The 21,405-nt window shown below is 41.5% G+C and overlaps 2 protein-coding genes across 4 annotated transcripts; one reads left to right on the plus strand and one right to left on the minus strand.

Moving 5' to 3' along the window:
* Positions 1 to 15: 15 nt before the first annotated feature.
* LOC121713976 (trypsin-3) lies at positions 16 to 7,301 on the minus strand. 2 transcript variants are annotated; one of them, XM_042099097.1, is made up of 7 exons: positions 7,246 to 7,301; positions 6,931 to 7,003; positions 6,703 to 6,768; positions 2,255 to 2,405; positions 1,884 to 2,025; positions 1,476 to 1,733; positions 16 to 1,084 (listed from the first exon to the last, which is right to left on the minus strand). In XM_042099097.1, the coding sequence occupies exons 3-7, from the start codon at positions 6,755 to 6,757 to the stop codon at positions 932 to 934; spliced, it is 759 nt and encodes a 252-aa protein (XP_041955031.1). In that variant the 5' UTR covers positions 6,758 to 6,768; positions 6,931 to 7,003; positions 7,246 to 7,301; the 3' UTR covers positions 16 to 931. The 2 variants fall into 2 exon arrangements, with proteins under 2 accessions (XP_041955031.1, XP_041955032.1); XM_042099098.1 differs by lacking the exon at positions 6,931 to 7,003 and having other exon boundaries at positions 7,246 to 7,283.
* Positions 6,254 to 20,869, plus strand: LOC121713973 (trypsin). 2 transcript variants are annotated; one of them, XM_042099091.1, is made up of 5 exons: positions 6,254 to 6,379; positions 16,404 to 16,563; positions 17,726 to 17,867; positions 19,834 to 20,100; positions 20,270 to 20,869. In XM_042099091.1, the coding sequence occupies exons 2-5, from the start codon at positions 16,469 to 16,471 to the stop codon at positions 20,438 to 20,440; spliced, it is 675 nt and encodes a 224-aa protein (XP_041955025.1). In that variant the 5' UTR covers positions 6,254 to 6,379; positions 16,404 to 16,468; the 3' UTR covers positions 20,441 to 20,869. The 2 variants fall into 2 exon arrangements, with proteins under 2 accessions (XP_041955025.1, XP_041955024.1); XM_042099090.1 differs by lacking the exon at positions 6,254 to 6,379 and adding an exon at positions 12,129 to 12,205.
* The last annotated feature ends 536 nt before the right edge of the window (positions 20,870 to 21,405 follow it).

Consider the following 21,405-nt stretch of genomic DNA (forward strand, 5'->3'; position numbering starts at 1 on the left):
AAACTCAAAACCCAGAATTCACATGTTGTGGCTCTTTTAAAACTTTTATTTAAAATGTTGAAGAACACAGATTTTCAGATAGATGCAACATGTCTATCATCCATTTGACTATAAACACACTTTCACTACTTTCACAAGAAGAAACAGAAAAAAACAATATGAAGAAAGAAACTAAGCAGAAGGAAGTTCCTGACGGGCTGTTTCCTGTTCATTTGGGTTCTCTAGGTGTCTTGCTTGTATATAATATAATAAATAGAATAACAAAAATCCAACTTTAAAGCTTATCACCAAAATCTATGGCCTGCAGATTGAACAAAACAATGCAACGGAACAGGATCTGCCGCTTTCTCAAACGTCATGGTTGCTGTACACTCTTCAAAGACTTTGTGGATTGTGGAGTTTCACATATCTTTTTATTTGTGTTGTATTAATGAAATACTGCAAAATTAAACCAATACAAATGGTGTTACAGTTGAAGTGCTGCCCAGAGAGAAAGGAAAATAATATTTCAATCTCTTCACGAGGGCTCCTGTCCAGACTACTCGGGATAGGGCAAGTGAGTTTTTGAAAGTTTAAGTAAAACCAGCTTGTTGTTCCCGACTTGTCAGCTGGGACAGAGTTAATGAGACAATGAGTTACAGCCCGCTTCTCTCATGCACATACATGCATGCAGGTGGCTTCAAATTTGAGAGCGTACCCTTTTGATTTGCCCTTTGAGCCTAACATCAGTCTCTTCTCTTATCACCACTTTTGATCAGCACATCTGATGAAGAAAAGACTATAGAAGTAGGCTATTTGTTCTATTTTCACACAGGAAAAGCTTGGCCCTGAATCATCTGTAAAACATTAGAGCTTGTGATGTTATATATTATCATCTGCATCTGTTTTGGTCTCTCACATTGACACCCATTTCTGAAGAGATTTTAATTTCTTATGAATTATTATTCATAACCCAGTCAATCCACCTGGCATAATTCCTCACTCTTGTGTAAACCCCGGGGAAATAGGGGTTGGCACAGCCGATACCCCAGGACACAATGCCTTCAAATCTCCCATCGCAGACGAGAGGTCCTCCTGAGTCACCCTGTGAGACAGATGGGGGGGGGGGGGGATTTAGCAACTTGTTCACTGAAAATAGTATTCTTTTCTCTCATCTGGCAGAAACCGTTAGACAGATTTGAGGAGCTCTGATTAAATGTCACATTTACGGTACATTCATTCACTTTTTGTGTACATTTCCATTTCGGGAAATCCTTACCTATCAGATGATGTGAGTCAGGTCATATATGAGTCAATCATCTATAACCCTAAATACAGGCGTGGCTTTTTGCTAATGGGGCCATTCCATGGAAAATTACGTTTTTTGTAACATCCATAACGCCAATAAAATGTGATGGTATGATATGAATGATTACATGAAATTTGAGCATTTTCTGGCGTTATGGATGTGACAAAAAGTCCAATGGTTTACTCACCTGGCAGGAATCCTTCCCACCAAAGGGTGAGCCGGCGCAGATCATGTTGTCTGTGATCCTCCAGTAGTAGTAGTAGTAGCAGTTGGGCATGATGTTGATGTCCACCGCGCGCAGGACTGGAGACAGGTAGTAGCTATAGATCCGTGTGACTCCCCAGCCACTCACAGTGCAGATGGTACTTCCCGTCATCTCTGGGTCACTCTCAGTGGGCACATAGGCCGGCTGCACGTTGGCATTGAGCTGGGCAGGTGTGCTCAGCTGGACAGAAACACAAGAGGGTGAAGCCACTGTACCATATCACTGTCCTCCGTTGTACACTATGGTCTTAATCTAGCCATAATCATTAATATGCTGCTAACTGTGAACTCTGAATCTGAAATAGTGGTGTTTTTAATAGTAGTCCATTACTTTGATGAGCATGATGTCATTGTTGAATGTCCTGTAGTTGTAGTTGTAGTGCACAAAGATTTTCTCGACATCGAAGACTTGCTCAAAACCCTCCTCACTGGCAAGGCTGTGCTCACTTAAAACCACCTGAATGAGTGAACTCCTGAAGAGGTAAAAAGCAGTTTGAGTAAGTTGAGAACACATTTTCTGTAGTGCTTTTTGGATTGTTCCCATAAAGCAGTGTATTCATTCATGAAGCTGTTCAAGCTTTAGTTATATGCCTCATGTTTACTGAATTCTTATTCCACAGTTAGCGCTAATTGAATTGTTCATGACTAACTCAATCAGACAATATACAGTGCCAAACAATAGGACATTGGCGCAGTGCTTACGGTCTCCAGCAGTGGGCAGCAGACACCACCCACTGGGCTGCGATTAGTGTTCCTCCACAGTAGTGGTTGCGGTTGTGCTGGATGGAGGCCTGGTATTTGATAGAGTATGGCTCCACCTCTTGACCTCCAATGATCCTTTGCTCAAGTGTGTCTGTATGTCATAGCCATCAAGAGAGTGTAGACAATGAGAAAAAATGTCTGTTTATCAGCATGCTGTGTCAGAGCTTTGCTTAATCAATTAGGTGACAGCTAAACATATGTCTGTGTGATAACATTACCATTACCACATTTTCTTGTAGCAGGAGTATAACTAGATGTACCGCATAGCGGTACAAAATATGACCGCCGCTCAGTCCTGTACATCCGTTCCGCGAAAATAAATCACACTTCAATTTGTCTCCATATTTTACTCCATCCCCCACTCTTGAAACTTTTGTGTATGCTTGTTTGGCATGCCTGAGTGTGTGTGTGCGGCTGCACAGAAAGTAGGTGAATAGATTGTAGAATAGCCAAAGAAGATGTAGCATTGTTATAAAACCTTTAAAATCTCTAAACAATCACAAGTAGGGCAGTTCATCACAGTTCATCCATTGCAACTGGATTGATGAAAGGTCACTTACACCTGTAGGCTACATTGTATTTGGGAAAAACAAAAGGTATCAGCATAATGTTATTTATTTATTTATTTATTTATTTTTATGTATTTATAAACAAAAACATCTCTGTCAGTTCCATGCCGTTTTCAACAGCTATCAAAAACAAAGGTCATTTTTGGATGGATGGATTTTTTGTGAATGTTTCTTCTTCTACATAAGATTTTAGTCATCTTTAGTTCATGTAATACTTTATTGTCAATGCACAAATTAAGTAACAGTAGTCTGAAACGTTATTGTTAATGCACAAATTAAGTAACAGTAGCCTAGTCTGAAACGAAATGCTGTTTTACATTTAACCAGTGGTGCAAATAACTGACATGTCCAAATGGGCCTTGATGAAATGCGTCGCTAGACTGTTCATACACATTTTAACGGGCCAAAGTTGAAGAGCTTTTGTCCGTTATTGTTCGTGCAAATATAGGCTGATTCATGTTCCCTTGCATTGTGTAACTGAGGTCCATGGCTAGTCTGGCTTTCATCAGACCAAGCTCAATCTTTTAAGAAATCAAAAAATAAATAGCGGGCAGATCAGGCTGGGTTCACCCAGCCTAGTCCATAGGCACCCGATATTGTTTAATTTTCCGATTGAGATATACACGCTCTGGCTATTCTAAATGCAAAAATGCATCAGGGAGTTATGACAAATCGGTAACTAACAAACTAGATCCTAATAGAAAGCTGTTAGCTTCCCTAAGCTACAGGTAGGATTATAAGGTAGGCCTATTTACAACATAAATTGTCAATAGGCTATGCTGGCGACACAAATAAAATCTCCTTTGGAAACCAATGGTTTACGCCTTACAGTATCAAGCGGACTTAAACTGTCATATCGTGGCGAAAAGTTGTAATAACATTCACGCAGCTCCATGAGTCAAGGAAAGCGCGAATGAAGTAGCCACTTCTAAATGGGACCCACTACACAGTAGCTTAAGGTGTGTTGCTAAAGCAGCCATAATGAAATGAAGGTGTCATTGTTTGGATACTTCACACACACGTGCTTTTTAATTTCACAGACTACAACTACCAAGCTGGAATCAAAGCACATCGATTCCCCTCTCACACCCTGCACGCACTTAAAACAAAATAAACAGGCGTCTCAGTCTCACGCATGTATAGGCAAAACTGTATCAGACCGGTGTAACGTTGGTAAATCTTCCATTGCACAGAATGATTTTGTAGCACATGCAATAAATGACAGTCGAAAGATACAAACAGTGCTGCTATCAATTTGCTTGGTATAACCGCATTTATAGTTTTCTACAAATGCAATCAATCAAATGCCTCCATCACTCAACCAACGCTAACGGTAACATTACCTACATGTAGGTCCTTATTGATATTACAAGATTAACGTACCTGCAGTAAAAACCAAGCATGTCCGATAAACATCCTCAGATTTATTTCGGCTTCAAGAAGAAATGGGAATTACACTTCATGTGAACATCGTCCTATCCTTATATGTTCGCTGCGGTAAATTACAGTCCCCGGGGACGAAATGAAAATTTTCCGTAAAAGTCTAGTGGGGCTACATACCCACCAAATTTCATGTACCCCGGTGGTTCGGTGTCCCGGGTATCAATGACCAAAAATTCAGGGAGTAGATGACGGGAAAAATTCTTGAATTGTGTGCATGTGTGCGTGTACAAATTTATGTTTATGTGTGTGGGTGTGTGTGTGTGTGTGTATGTGCGTGCTTGTGTGTTTGCCTGCGTATGTGTGTTTGTGCATGTGCATGCATGCGTACATATGTCTACTGTGTGAGTATGTGTCATACGTATGATTACTGTAAATGTATGTGTGTGCGTGTGTATCTGTTTATGCACATGTGTGCACATGGAATGGGTTAACATGACCCCTGGAGGCAAACATACAGAAAAAATTGGTCATCCTAGGCCCTACAGTTCTCAAGATATTCACAGAGAACTGTGTCTGCCCTACCCTCCTTTCGGGGGGTCCAGTCCAGCGGGGGGGGGGGGGGGGGGGGGGGGGGGGGCTACAGATCAAAACGAAGAATGACGGTTCCATGCTATCCATGTGGGGGTACATGCCCACCAAGTTTTGTGTACCCCGGTCTTTCAGTGTCCCGGGAATCCTTGTTGGTGTACGTCACTAAATGTACACATACATTATTTTATTGTAAGGCCCCCCATGAACGAAAGTACACAAAACTTGGCATGCATTCGGAGGGTGTCATAATGATCCTACACTTTTAATTTCGTGCAGTTTTGACCTTGTCAGCCAGAGATATTGTGATGAAAACACCTAATTTTTTGCTTTTTAATTTTTAACTAGGTGGCGCTATACATGAAATAAGTGGTAATGGGATGGGTTGACATGCCCCCTTAAGACCAACATACATAAAAAAGGTGGACCTCCTAGGCCCTACGGTTCTCGAGATATTCACAGAAAACTGTCTCTGGCCACCTACAGGCCAGTTGGTGTATAGGAACATAAATTAATTTATTGTGTGGCCCCCCATGAACGGAATTCCACAAAACTTGGCGTGCATTCAGAGGGTGTCATAATGATCCTACACTTCCAATTTCGTGCAGTTTTGACTATGTTAGGTCACAGATACCTTCAATTACAACACCTCATTTTTACTTTTTTGTGTTTAACTAGGTGGCGCTATACATGAAATGAGTGATTATGGAATGGGTTGGCCCCTTGAGATCAACATACAAAAAAAAAATGGTCCTCCTAAACCCTACGGTTTTCGAGATATTCACAGAAAACTGTGTCTGCCCTACCCTCCTTTCGGGGGATCCAGTCCAGCGGGGGGGCTACAGATCAAAACGAAAAACGATGGTTCCATGCTATCCATGTGGGGTTACATGCCCACCAAGTTTCGTGTATCCCGGTCTTTCAGTGTCCCGGGAATCATTGACAGAAATTTGGGCATGCGAAAAAGAAAAAAAAAAAAAAAATCTTCGCTGCGCGGCGGTCATAATAAAGGCATGTGGCAGTGCCCCAGAAACCATGTCCCCGTGGGAGAAATCATATCTTACAAACTAGCGGATACAGGTGTGTCAGGTCCACACTCTTTTGTGCTGAGGAAGTTTTTGTCATGAAGAACAAAAATGAAAGCTGAAACATTTTGCGAGACCTTTTTTTAAACAATACAGTTTGCAAAGACCCCAATGCATGTTCCATAAGCCACATTTCAATCTCTTCATCTTCCAGTGGTCGCTCGCATTGCAAGAGTCATTTCCACACACACCACCCCTCATCTGTGTTTCTTTTACAGTGCTGCCTCTGTTCCCATTCTCATCTCGGTGGCTTTAATCCCAGTTCATTTTCTGTCTCTACTTCTAGTCATTGATTGCCAGTATACAATCACTGAGCATCTTGATTCAACTCAACTGCCTGAGAAAACCTTTCATGAGAAGCAGCAGGTGTGCCAGTGCTGAACTACCCAAAGCTGGCCACAGCTGAAGAGCATGGTAGACAAGTGCTGACTCGGCAGATGGTGAGTTGCAGATTGTATAAGTATAAGTATACATACTCTTTTGATTCTGTGAGGGAAATTTGGTCTCTGCATTTATTCCAATCTGTGAATTAGTGAAACACACTAAGCACACAGTGAACAGAAGCACACACTAATCCCGGCGCAGTGAGCTGCCTGCAACAACAGCGGCGCTCGGGGAGCAGTGAGGGGCAAGGTGCCTTGCTCAAGGGCACTTCAGCCATGCCTACTGGTCCCATACCATCTTTATAGCATGAGACTATGGCAGGTACAGGACATATCAGACTGAATAGCATACATACATAGAGAGAAAAGTGCCTCCATACCTCTGATAGTTAAGACCAACAGGAGCAGAATTGTTGTTTGAAGGCAGTGACCCATGTTAGCAAGCCCTGTAACAGAAACATGTATGTATAAGATGCATAGTTCAAATAGGCAAGAAAGAGAAGCAGCAAACAAATCTTTCATCATTTTTTCGTTATCATTTTTTAAGATGTGTGTGTGTTACCAATACAATTATTAAGACATGTAAGAAATCCTAGAGAGGGTATCACCTGCACTCTAGCCCCTCACAGAACAGGTCCACAGAATCAGCAACAGGAGCTGGGCCTCTTCAAATGACTGAACCTAGGGAAGGACCAGAGAACACAAATAACTTTTTTCATTTGCATCTATTAAACACTCAAAAAAGCTATCTGTGTGCTCCGGTTCTTCCCTGGGTTCAGTCATTTGAAGTGGCCCAGGGCCTGTTGCTGCTAAAAAATGCATTGACAATAAAAGCTTGTATTTGATATTATGCCTAGAACAGAATATGCAAGATAACTGAGGTTGTATTTTTCTTTAGAAAGGCTCATGTCAGTAATACTTACTTGAAGATGGTTGATGCTTTCACACTCCTCAAATGTTCATTGACTGGTTATCCACACACCTTGTTGTTGACTTTTATAATGAAACCATGTCCCACTTCCAATCTGGGACTAGCCAATAAGACTTCGATCCCACAATGCAACAGAGATTGACCTAGTACATGACAAAGCTATGTGTCCTGCAGGATTATATTGCCAATTGTATGGGCTCTTTTTGATGGCTCCTTTGGGTGTATGGTTGACTGTGGCTTACGGAAACAGAATACCATCAAACTTGAGACCATCACAATATCAGGGTGGGAAAAGCATTGTTTTGATGGAAATATGGGTGGTGTGAAAGTGTTCCATGAGGTGCGATGTATTTGTTGGGGTCTGAAGTATCATATGTGGTGCTGAAATGGCTTTGAACACACACTGCCTCTATGATGAGATGATGTTTCACCCAAGGATGTGTGTTATTATATGTACTTTACATGTAGACTAGCTATTTGTCATCTCTCTCTCTCCCTCTCTCTCTCATTTTGGAAGGCACATTTAAAAGCAAATAGTTAAGTCCTATAGTACTATAGTTACTATAGTTTGACAAAGACTTGATTACATATTTATTTATTTATATTTCTCAGGACTGCACTGATATAATATGTATTGGAGCCCTTTAAGACCACTGCTGGATTGCTAACAACCAAACTGTATAAAGTTATTTGCTTAGAGATTTGTCATTATAGACCTCAAACACTTTCAACTTTGACATCACAGAGGGGAGTCTTGCTTTCTAGTCTAACAACAATGGGACTTCTCAGTCACTTCATCATCAGTTGTCAACAAGAATAACAAACATGAATGCTGCCATTTGATCTCAGACCAGGCAGCAGTCCTCTGGCCCCTATTCTTTAAAGAAAATGGCCTAAATAGACTTCAGTGTGGTTTCTGTGACTGACAAGCCTTTCGGCTGTTGAAAGAGTGTGATATTTTGACTTTCACAAAAGCTTCCTAAAATTTGAGAATATGTGAGAGGTGGGGGTGGTCTGTTGAAAAAAAAAGTCAGGGTCTGTGTGTCTCCAGTTACTTAATATTAAACAACATCATTCAAAAATGTCTAAGTCTCCATAGGAGCATTACCTGATTCTTATCTGATATGGGACATATGTAAATGTAAATGGTTTGTCAGGGATCAAACTATCAAACTATCTGACTCTGAAAGGTTGTTTATTACTACACAGAATCACATAAAAGTTAGAAATATATATTTCAGATCCTAGCATTTGCAAATCATTTTAAATTCAGGGTTATGGGACTCCATGAACAAAGTTGTCCTAAGTGAAAATTCTTTCCTCTTGAGAAACGTATGCCATGTGACAAACGTAGCCATGTGACCCACTGAGTCAGAGGTCAGGCTGCTTAGAGGGCGGAGGTCTTGCTTCCCTGTGCAGATGCGTGGAGAGGGTAATAGCATGGCTGCTGTTGCAATGATATGGCCCTGTCTGCAGGATGGGGGGGTGTGGGGGGGTGGGGCGGTGTGACGGAGCAAAGCCCTGGGCTCAGGAGCACCTCAGGGCAGGGCCACGGGGAGAGGGGAGAGGTGGCCGCAGTGTCCGATAAACAGAGAGTCATTATAGCGCCTGGGGGGAGAGGAGGGGGAGGGGGGGGGTGCACAGAGCAGAGGAGCCTTATTAAAAGAGGATTCCAATTTGTTAAACATCATTCAGTCTCTCAGCTGGCACCTCTGATGCTCATATAAATGTTCTGCACAAACACAAATAACAAAATAACACAAATAATGACATTTACAAGAAATGCTTGAGCTTCATTCATTTAAATACAGATGACATTAACAGGAGTCTTAATGCACTATTCCAAAATATGTATTACTTCATTTGATCCTGAAAGATTTCTATATACTGCAGTTGGTGGCTGACACTCACAACTCACTCATTGTCGCCTCAGGTGACTTTCCAACTCCAGGTGTCAGTATGACACCAGGATACAGTAAGTATTCTGGAGATTCTGGTGACCATTGGTTTGGTTTCAGTATATGTTTAGTCTTTACTTGGGCATGACGTCATGTGTAGATTCTTACAGGATTCCCCCTTTATGTTTTTTTTTGCCTTTATCAAACTGTCACAACTTTCACAGTCCAGTGACAGGAGCGTCCCACCTGTGCTCATCTCCTCTGGTCACCAGGGAGTCTACCGTAGCCCTGATACCTTTACAAACACAAACTTAAGGTATAATTATAATAAATATTAATAACAATAATCCATAATATAATAACCCAGTCCAGTTATAGGTCCAGAGCCAGAAGCAGTTTTACATTATAAGATGATGTTTTCCCTCCAGCAGTTGTTGTTTGTTTATCTATGAGTAGTTGTTGTTTGTTTATCTATGAGTCATTAAGGGAGAGATGTCTGAGTGTGGGCATGCACATATTTTGGCTGGGAGGGAAAGCAAGTGAGGGGGAAAGGTTCAGCACTCTTATTTACTGTGCACCTGAGATGACCACAAACAGGAAGAGACAGCTGTATCTGTATTTGTGTGTTTATGTTTGAGGCAGAGGAGAAATGCTCATCCATGCACTTAAGACTGCGAGGAACAGTACGGACTCTGAGAAAGGTGTTAGTGACAGAGCAAGAAAAAGGAGAGTGAGGGGGATACAAAAGAATCAGTGAGTGTTAGTATGAAATTTGTTAAAAATGTGTTATGAAATTTGAAGGTTATACTGTAGTATTATACTGCATCTAATATATGAAGGGTATACTGGTATATAAAGCAACAAAAACACAGTAACTTAAAGGCTGAAAGGGGGGGGGGGGGGTTACATAATTACTTTGACTAGTGGGATGTAGTGGAGGTTAAACGCAAGTAAACACAGTTTATCCACCTGAAATTTCAGAAAGAGTTTACACCTCTTAGAGTTTATCCACCTCTCAAAAGAGTTTATTCACTTTTAACATTCAAAAATCACACATTATCCAATATTATCCCAATATGTACACTCATCAACACTCTAGGAACCATTTAATACCACTGGTATTGTTATAAACATTGTACAATAACCTCCACCATCATCAAACATGTTCTGAATGCCTTTTTTAAAAATCCGATACCGCATGGCGCAGCACCTCACCGATCGCAGAATTCATAGTTTACCCACCTCTTATTTTACCACTACATCCCTGGACTAGTGGGACAACACTTTTCTCTTAACTCATTTGTCACCTCAATTTATTAAATGACAACAAATCAGTTTCATGTCTGGCTGTGACATCATTCAGTCATTATTTTCCACACCCAATCACATTTTTCTTCCAATTTCCTCACGGAGGTACCGCTGTGTAGCTTTCTATGTGCCAGTGAGGAGCTGTTTCATTCCAAAATCTCCCTATCACAACCTGCATCCAGATTGTCTCTCACCAGATGTGAAATTGTCCGGGATGCAGATGCTGGGCAGAGGACAGGGTCTATTCTATACCAAGGGTTTTGTTGTTCATACTGTATGTCATTGTTTCAAATTATTTCTGTTTAAGTCTGATTTTGTAATTCTGAATTTCTGTTTGAATGACATAGATGAACCTGAAGCATTATTATATATATTTCATATGGACCTTTAATTTACAATTAGCCTATCCTTTCTTAGTGTCATAAGATATAGATATCTATAACTGAACAGTGACATTGGGACAGGTAACACTGATTCTGAAAAATGAAGATTACATCTATAACAATATATGTAATAAAATGACATTAAAAATGAATACATTTTTCATCATAAAGTTCAATCTCCCTGGATTTCTCAATGTTTTTTTTTTTCAAATTATTGTGCATTGCATTTGTTTTAAAAACAACAACAACAACAACAACAACAAACAGGCAAGATAGCAGGGGGGCGCTGTGGCGCAGCAGGCTGCAGCGCCCGTACCATATACGGGTCCAAGTGCCCACGGGGACCCAGGTTTGAATCCGACCTGCGGTCATTCCCTGATCCCACCCCATCTCTCACTCCCTTGCTTCCTGTCACTCTCCACTGTCCTGTCCAAATAAAGGCAAAAAACCCCAAAAATATACTTATACAGTTTGATCCAAGTGCTTATCAGGCTTTTCAGTTTAGGTGTCCAGTGTCTGTGGTTGTGCTTTGGATGGAATATGGTTCGTTAATTTCTCTCATCAGTGAATGTTTCTAAACTTATGGTTAACTTTGGAATTTAGTAGACAGTTTTGTCCAAAGCAAATTATTAATAATAACAATAATATAAATGCCATATCAAATATTAATATCAAATATGGAAAATTAACAGAAACCATAAATGTATAAACCATAACTCTAAAAATGAATTAATTAGGTGTAAGCTGAACAGATAAGACTTTAGACCAAGACCCACAAGACCCAAAGCTATTGCGGGAACACAGAACACTAGGCAACTCATTCCACCAGTGTGGAATCCTTGAGGAAAAGAGTCCTGAATTTGACCCCCTACATGTAACTGTAAACCACAGTTACCCAGTCCTTCTCGACTTTGACAAGTGCTAGTTGGCATATGGCAATTGTCACCCTTGTAAACAAATATATTTACCATTTTAATCTGTGAATTGTTTTCATTTGATACTTGGTTTTCTCCTAAAGGACTTAATTAATTGTATAATATCCTTGTGGGAGATATCTTAGAGATTACTCTGAAGGCTGGGTAAGATCATAAGGTCATAGGTGGGGTTAAGGCCCCAGGTCTCATCCTCAGCTTCAATTATATATTGTTCTCCCGTTGGGACAGTGTGGTGACCATGGCAACGGAAATCGGAACTTAGAAACCTGAGAGTTCGGGTGTGCTCCCTTCCCATCAGAAGGAATCAAGGTAGCTGCAGTGCAGTATTGCCTTTCAGTATAGCCTGGTCCCTGTAGGTCCACATTGTCTCGCAATGATCCTTATTGCTCTGTTACAATATCTGTTGCTGGAACTGCTTGCTGTGACATGTAAGTGAAATCTACTTTTTTTTTGTATAGAGCTGTCTCCTGTTGTTTCTGAAGTTTTGAGTGTGCTCATGTCAGTTGGGACCTGGACAGGGCATGATGTATTCATGGCATCCTTTTGGAAATTGGACAACATAGGTTCAGAGAAAGCTAAGCAGAGAGAACTGATATTAGATTTGGGTTCCCCATAGAGTGTATGATGAGGTGAAAACTCAGAGTCACTACTCCTAACTCCACCACGTCCTAACACAGTTGTTTGAGTGTGACTCTTTGATGTGTATACTCAAGGGATTACTTGTGTTATGTTGTTTTGATTGGAGAGCAGACATTGTAATGTTTATTATTACTGATAAAAAACATTGTGATGTATGAGTAAAACGATCATATGGTTATTATTTTGGGAGACCACATTTACACATATCTGGGATCCACAGTGTGAGATTGAGATTGGCAAAAATATTGAGTATCACTCTTATTTTAATGACCTATCCTGAACCAATGTATTGTTTGTTTTGTCTTTCACAAAAAACAGGTTTGTTCAATGTACAAGTTATTATGATTTTCATGTTATGTTCATTAAAAAACCCCAGAAGAATAATAGGCACTAGAGTCAGAAGCCACTCCTTGGGTAATAGCTGTTTTAATAACAAACAAAATCAGATTGTCTACTAAGCTTGCAAGATTGCCTTTAACACCTAATTCAAGGAGAGTGGATGAAAGCTGAACCTGATGAGGTTTCAGTCAAGGATATTCTCACATTTTGTGGGAAGCTATTCATACCTACCTGTCAGGTTGATTTTCCACCATGAAGTTGATCCTCACATGGCAATGTGATGCACTGTTGCATAATGTTTTTATCTCACGTACAGCAACTCATTGTATAGAATTACCCTCAACCATGACATAAATTAACTTGGTGTGATTGTCACAAGAGCATCAGTATCCTTGTGGGTAAGCGGGTTTATGACAAAGGGTCCTTTTTCCAGTCAGGACTTCCTTGTTCCTTTAGCAGGCATTATTTGAACAAGATGATAGCATTAGGGCCGTACTGTATTGTGGAAGCGCTGGAAAATTGGCGTTGTCATTGAGCTGGAAATCTCAGAGGACATCTTTGCCAGACATCTTCACTGATGGAGTGGAAGATAGCAGGGAATTCTATAGAAGGCCGTATCTGGCAGACAGTACGGTGTAGTCACAACAGATTGATGTGCTGTGAATACCTGGAACTGCTGTAAGTAGGAGGAGGAACAGTGGACTTATCCTACACCTGTACAGTGGAAATAAGGACATGGAACTTGCCTCTAGTTTAATGCCAGTGTGTCACTACATACAAGCCAGATCATTCAATTACACAGAGATCATTTACATCAGCATTAAGTTACCCTTATAGTATTAACTTTCACAGAATAATGCAGGTTCAGCTCTTAACTGTAAACAATAATCAGAGCTTATTACACGGCTCTTCAAAAGGCAAGTAGAACGCTCCATTGACTTGAATGGGATTTCCCAAAGTTCTAGCGGTCATTATTTCTTGGGAAAGGACCTCTGAAAAAAATAATGACCGCTGTCAATGGCAATGGAGTTTGTGCTTCTATCAGGTATTTCATATTTCATATATCACTACGCAAGGACTGGAACTTTATTCAAAAGTGAAAGCAGACGGTTGATTGTTTGATTCAAGTTCAGCGTGTGTTGCGAACTATTTGTTTCAGCAAATGCCACGATCAACGGTAACAAATAGGCTAGGCTATGTAGGCTAAAGTGGGGAGTTTATTATTTCGTTTTGGCAAGTAGCCGTGTAATAAGTGGGATAATGTATAGAACGCCGGTCATTATTAGGAAAAGTAGATGTACCGCAGAGCGGTACAAAATACTGTCTCACTGAATTGCATTATGCACATTCAATTCTCACTGGTATCTACTAGACCAGGGGTCCTCAACCTTTTATGTGCCATGGACCGGTTTGATTCCCATTTTTTTTTCACGGACCGGTGGGGAGGTAGTGGGTTGGGGGTTCGATGTGTTGCATGCATGCATTACTTGAAAAGAACTAGCTCCAGTTATGTATGAACAGTGAAGGTAACAAACTCTTAAAAATGTGAAAAACGTGAACTTGAAGAAGTAAAAATGTAACAATAGTCCTATGAACTATGAAAATTAAACAACTTGAAGCTACATCTATCAAGTGTGAACATGCTTAACAAAATATGGGAACAAAACATGGGAACTAAACGTGCATTACGAATATAATCAGTGGGAGCCCTGTGCTTGTTTCCCTGCAACAAGAGGGTTCCATCTGGGGGTGATGGAAGACAGTGACACCCTCAGTGTGTTTGAAATGTCCATTGTCCAGTCGATTGCGCAATTTGGTCTTAGTTGCAGTCATTGCAGAAAACCCGGTCTCGCATAGATACGTGGTGGAAAATGGTAGCAACGTTTTCAGCGCTTTTACGGCTATCTCGGGATATTCTGCTTTGGTTTTGATCCAAAAACCCGCCAGAGGTTTCCTCATACACACTCTTAAGACCACCGTCATTTGCAATTTCGATCAACTGCTCTTCCTCCTGCGCTGACAAGTTAGGACTATTCTGGATATTGACAAATGGGTTGCGGACCCACTCATTGGTTTGCCGTGGATCTTTGGAGGATGGAAAGTAGCCAAACGCTCAAACTCATTTGAAAGCGCAAGGTGATCGCGCACCAGCTGCGAGAGAAAGGGCCCTGCCTCAGTCTCTCCCAAAACCCCCACTACTGTTTGGAACATATCAAATACACCCCGTTCCCATTCGTTCCCATTAGTTTTGACACCCAGTCCTCATCACTAAAATGTGCAGCTAACGGTGACTTTTTTTCTGTAAGAAATCTCTGCAGCGGCTCTCGCAACTCAAACACTCTGGCCAGTGCTAAAGATGCTTGTTTTTTGTTGCTCATTCTAGCAGCTTAGCTAACTTCGTGTGACTACCGTTCGCCAAGAACTGATCAAGTGAAGTGAGCTGACCTGAGGGTGTGCAGCTCTGAAGGCAATATGTAAAGTGTTGAAGGCGGGACAGACAGACGTAAGAAAATAGACCTTGCAAAATGCAAACATGCGTACAATCAAACAACTGCATATAGGCCTATGCCATGTAAAAACGTGACATTATTGCGAATTAAATTTAGTTTAGTTTGCATGCATTTTTTTTTTAAACTCATGTCGTGGGCTACACCCGGTTAGGAATGTCCCACGGCCCGGTGGTTGGGGACCGCTGTGATAGACAACCAAAAGTACCTCAAGTACCAAAACATGATTAGTTCATAGATTTCACATGTAAAATACATTTTATACAACCCCACCCCCATCTTGCCTGTTCATAATTCTGAGAAATTCTTGAATTGTGCGCATGTGTGCGTGTACATGTTTATGTGTGTGTGCGTGTGTGCATGTGCATGTGCTTGTGTGTTTGCCTGTTTATGTGCCTGTGTGTGTGCATGTGCATGCATGCGTATATATGTCGGCATGTATGTATGTATGTATATGTGTCGGCAAACATACGCAAAGAATTGGTCATCCTAGGCCCTACGGTTCTCAAGATATTCACAGAAAACTGTGTCTGCCCTACCCTCCTTTCGGGGGTCCAGTCCAGCGGGGGGCTACAGATCAAAACGAAAAACGATGGTTCCATGCTATCCATGTGGGGTTACATGCCCACCAAGTTTCGTGTACCCCGGTCATTCAGTGTCCCGGGAATCCTTGTTGGTGTACGGTCACTAAATGTACACATAAATTATTTTATTGTAAGGCCCCCCATGAACGAAAGTCCATGAAACGTGGCATGCCTTTGGAGGGTGTCATAATGATTTTACACTTTCAATTTCGTGCAGTTTTGACCATGTCAGCCAGAGATATTGATGAAAACACCTAATGTTTTGCTTTTTAATTTTTAACTAGGTGGCGCTATACATGAAATGAGTGGCTATGGAATGGGTTGACATGGCCCTTTGAGATCAACATACAAAAAAAAAAAGGTCCTCCTAAACCATACGGTTCTCGAGATATTCACAGAAAACTGTGTCTGCCCTACCCTCCTTTCGGGGGTCCAGTCCAGTGGGGGGCTACAGATCAAAACGAAAAAAGATGGTTCCATGCTATCCATGTGGGGTTACATGCCCACCAAGTTCTTCTAATTGCAATTCCCTTTTCTGTCCTCTGTTGATGCCACAGGCCAAGAGTGGATTCAGGGTCGTATTATAGGAGGCTATGCCCCACCACCATACACCATCAAGTACATGGTGTCCATCCAAAGCACTTCAGGACAGCACTTCTGTGGGGGCACTTTAATCAACAAGTACTGGGTTCTAACAGCCGCTCATTGTGATGTGGGGTAAGGTGACGTGTTGACCTCTTTCCCTCTCCCTGCATGTGTCCTTATAGGCAGGGGGGCATTTTCAGCACTACATCTTAAATTACAACACGAAATGCACCAAAGGCTTCGTCCCTGAAACTCTGAAGGCACTGAAGTTAGGAAAGGCAAAAAATAATGCAACATGCATTACACTTGCATAAGTCATTAAAATTTAACACAGTTTCACAAACATGCACAGTCGTTCTGTGGGAATGCCTCGCAAATGCTCAGTTGTCTGTAGGAACAGGGAAGGAGCCAAGGAAAAGGACAGGTGAAGTAGGGCAGCCTTGTGGTCAAGTCTTGGCAAGATTGGCCATGTGTGAGTGTGTCCTTGAGCTTGAGGTATCAGATAATCAGGGTTGAGGCAAGTGTACTGAACTGATACGGCTTAATTCCTGTTAATCTCTCAAAGAGTGTCGTTGTGCCTACTAGATTCGTGGAATAATGTTTGACAACAGGATCAAAAAGGACTTGGGGCCAATTGATGTTCTTACCATAATCAGATGTCTTGGGAGAAGTGAACAAAGAGAGCAATGTGACTGCTACAAAATCCACATTGTGAAAAAACCTATTATATAATATTCTCAGAACAGCGTTATCACAGATGTTATTATAGCCTACGGCTCTTCACAATACAAGTAGAACGCTCCATTGACTTGAATGGGATTTCCGAAAGTTCTAGCGGTCATTATTTCTTGGGAAAGGACCTCTGAAAACAAGAATGACCGCTGTTAATGCCAACGGAGTTTGCGCTTGGAACTTCATTCAAAAGTGAAAGCAGACGGTTGATCAGCTGTGTTCTAAAGAATGTTTGATTCAAGTTCAGCGTGTGTTGCGAACTATTTGTTTCTCAGCAAAAGCCACGACGAAACGGTAACAAATAAGTGTAAAGAGACATATCATGGAGTTTATTTTTTCGTTTTGGCAAGTAGCCGTATAATAAGCGGGATAATGTATAGAACGCCGGTCATTATGGGAAAATAAGTCCCTTCAGTCCCTGTCGGGACTTATTTTCCCCATAATGACCGGCGTTCTATACATTATCCCTTACTTATAACATCACACATTTCTGATAATTAACCTGTGCATAAATGTGGATTCCCATTCAGATCGTCTCATCTCTCCTTCTGTCCTCTTTCAGGGTTGAGCACATGATGATCATAGCTGGAGACTACTCCCTCAGCATGTATGAGGGCACTGAGCAGTTCTACAGACCGTATCTCCTTATACCTCATCCAGATTACAACAAAACTACACACAATGCTGACATCATGCTCATTAAAGTAAGAGAGAATTACCTGTTACACATGTATACTGGTTATATACTACTGGGTGTTGGTAAGGAATTAGATCATTATTGGGGAACAAACATGGTCAAACTGTCTTACATTCACAGTTGTTACTCTACTCTTGGACTTGTGTGCACCATTCAAAAGAGATGACAAATACATTATTCAGAGCACACCGAGTCTCCGTTATTTTCACCAGTGCTCAAAGGTAGCTTGTGAAAATAAATGGTCTTCTTTAGTTTGTTCAACGTGTTTACTGAATCCACTGATTACACTCATTAGCTGTTCCTGTATGCTCATAAATGGTGCCACTTAATGAGTGGAGTTGGCTGACACAAAACACTTGGGAGTTCTTTTCTGTGTCTCAGCCTAAAAGTTCTGCTTATGGGATAAAAGCAGCAGGCAGGCTAGCATGTTTATTTAGAAATATGTGTTTTAATCAACCTCAAGAGGTGCTGTTTGCTGAATGCTCCTGAGACATTATGCTTCTTTTAAGATAAAGGGCCTGTAGACATTTCCCGCTCATTATTTGAGTAAACATTTTTTTTATATGAAAAGACCACACTTTTTCAAAGATAATGCAACTAATGGCGTCCTTACACCAAAGAACTTTGAGAAGATTTGGGGAAAATTCTTGAAAGATTGTAGTCTTTAAAGTAGCCTAAAGCTTGACATAAAAGACTCCAATCTTTCAAGAATCTTTCCCAAATTTTGTCAAAGTTGTTTGGTGTTGGGAGGCCATTAGTGAGAAACTACTGGAAAAATCTCATGGCTTCTTTCCTAATGCAAATCAAATACATTCTGGCTATGCTGAAGTCATCTGAGACATACAGTAGTTCTACTGTGGGACACTCAAATCTATATGGCCTGGGTATAATGGTTGGTTATGGTTATGGGACTTTGCAGACGCCTTTGTCCAAAGCGAACAGTTGATTAAACAGTCAAACAATTACTTATGTTCAGTGATACAACTGTCGAAATGGTCTTTTTTGTCTCTGAGGTGAATTATCACCGACAACAACTGCGGATATTCAACCAGCACTACAGCAGTTCCACTGTGCTCAGCTCTCTGGCTTTCACCATCCCCTCTCTCCTGTCTCCTGTCTGTAGCTTTGTCTCCTGTCTGTAGCTTTCACCATCCCCTCTCTCCTGTCTCCTGTCTGTAGCTTTCACCATCCCCTCTCTCCTGTCTGTAGCTTTCACCATCCCCTCTCTCCTGTCTCCTGTCTGTAGCTTTCACCATCCCCTCTCTCCTGTCTCCTGTCTGTAGCTTTCACCATCCCCTCTCTCCTGTCTGTAGCTTTCACCATCCCCTCTCTCCTGTCTCCTGTCTGTAGCTTTCACCATACCCTCTCTCCTGTCTGTAGCTTTCACCATACCCTCTCTCCTCTCTCCTGTCTGTAGCTTTCACCATCCCCTCTCTCCTGTCTCCTGTCTGTAGCTTTCACCATCCCCTCTCTCCTGTCTCCTGTCTGTGGCTTTCACCATTTGACCAGTCATGAAAACTGGGTCTAATTCCAGACTCTTTTCTTCAGTGGTTCCATGTTGGTGGAATGAATTGCCCAGTGCTCTCAGTTCCTGTGGTAGTTTTGGGTCGTTTAAGAGGGGTCTACAGACATTCCTATTCAACATATACTTAGTTGTTTAAGCGCTTATGTGTTATGGTTTGTATAATGTTGTTTTATTTCAATTGGGCTGTTAATTAATTTGACATTATTGTTTATTATTGATATTCTCCTTAATGTAGTCTTAGCATGTCATTGTTTTTATATTATTGATTGAATTGATATTATTGTGTATTATAACTATTCTCCTTATTATATTTTGACCTACATTCTAATCTGTTCCCTGTTCAATTTTAAATATTATTATGTTGTTTGTATTTATGTGTCGCTTTGGACAAAGGCGTCTGCTAAATCCATAACCATAACATCCCCTCTCCCGTCTCCTGTCTGTGCAGCTGCGGGCTCCCGTGGTTCTGAACAGCTACGTGTCTTTCGCTCCCCTGCCCCGTCAAGATGCCAGCGTGGCTGAGGGTCGGGTGTGCCGGGTGTCCGGGTGGGGCCGCACCAGCCCCGCTGGTGGGCAGATCCCCTCTGTCCTCCGCACGGTCAAGCTGCCCATCGTCTCCACTGCCAGGTGCAACAGCAGCGACTCCTTCAACGGCAGCATCTCAGAGAACATGATCTGCGCAGGATACAGCGCAGGGGGCAAGGATGCCTGCAAGGTGAGGTCACAGCCGAATGGAGGACCACTGTACATTGGACCGCTGACATCGACAGGGGTCAACTACAGTATGTGTGTGTGTGAGAGTATTGATGTGTGTGCATGCTTGTGCACAGGTGTGCATATGGTTTAGTTCATATATAACCCAGGCTCCTGGTTGTTGTCTCCAGGGTGACTCAGGTGGCCCGCTTGTGTGTGAGGGCCAGGTCTACGGCATCGTGTCCTGGGGAGAGGGGTGTGCCGATGCCAGGTACCCAGGAGTCTACACCGCCGTGCCAAGATACCGCAGGTGGATAGACAGCATCATTTTCAGTTACTACAGCAGGTGTCGCAAGTATTAGACCATGGCACAACTGTTTCAGCCACGGTCCAAATACTGAACTAGAGCTACTGTAAACCAGCACAACATTTATTCCTAATGGCTTTTAAACTGGATTGTGTCCTCAACTTTTTTTGTAATCTTACTGACATTCTCAGCTGTCAACATTATGGATGAGGGAGTGCATCTCTCTCTTTTTAACAAGGTGCCATATTCATACTTGACAACTTCCATCTGTTCAGCATAACGAATGTAGATGGGGTATTGGAACTCGTCCAAACGCTTACTGTACCACACATGATGACCATGATGATGCCAAGAGAGACTCTAGGGACTAAAGTATTAGTGTTATGGACTGGGCCTTGATGTTCTGACAAAGCACCTTCAGGCTGTCTGAAAGTTTTGTGAATATATACCAGGTATAAAAACAAATTTGTAGAACAATACAGTGGACAGAGTGTTTATTGTTGTTTTATTTAATAATAATAAAAAGGTTTTGTCTTAAGACTTATTTCAAAATAAACCTATGGAAAGCATATAATCATCATTAACTTTGCAGTGGTAAAGCTATGGATTATTCCATTATTATTATTCTTAAGACCTTCTTGAGAGTACCTGCCAACAAGCTTACTATTCAGTGATCAAAGGCGTTTACTGAACTATGTAGCCGTATGGTTTAATTCCTCTAACCCAATCAGTACTGTATCAGAAACTATGAGATCACTACAACTTTCTATATTTATCATAACTCCATAAATATGATAAATATGAGTGTTCATTTTTCATATCATGAATTCTTCATAACCAAAATCAATGATCAACCCACAGTGCTCCAATTCAATACTAGAACCCCTATGAGTAACCCATCCACTCCGAGTCTCAGGCTGGAGATTGGCAGTGTCCTCGTGACCGGTCTCCAGCTCCAACCATGGCATGGAATCCATGAATTTACCTTACCTTACTATGCAATCACAGGCTCAGTCCCTG

Source organism: Alosa sapidissima, chromosome 7 (assembly GCF_018492685.1).
Source record: "Alosa sapidissima isolate fAloSap1 chromosome 7, fAloSap1.pri, whole genome shotgun sequence".
Classification (NCBI taxonomy): domain Eukaryota; kingdom Metazoa; phylum Chordata; class Actinopteri; order Clupeiformes; family Clupeidae; genus Alosa; species Alosa sapidissima.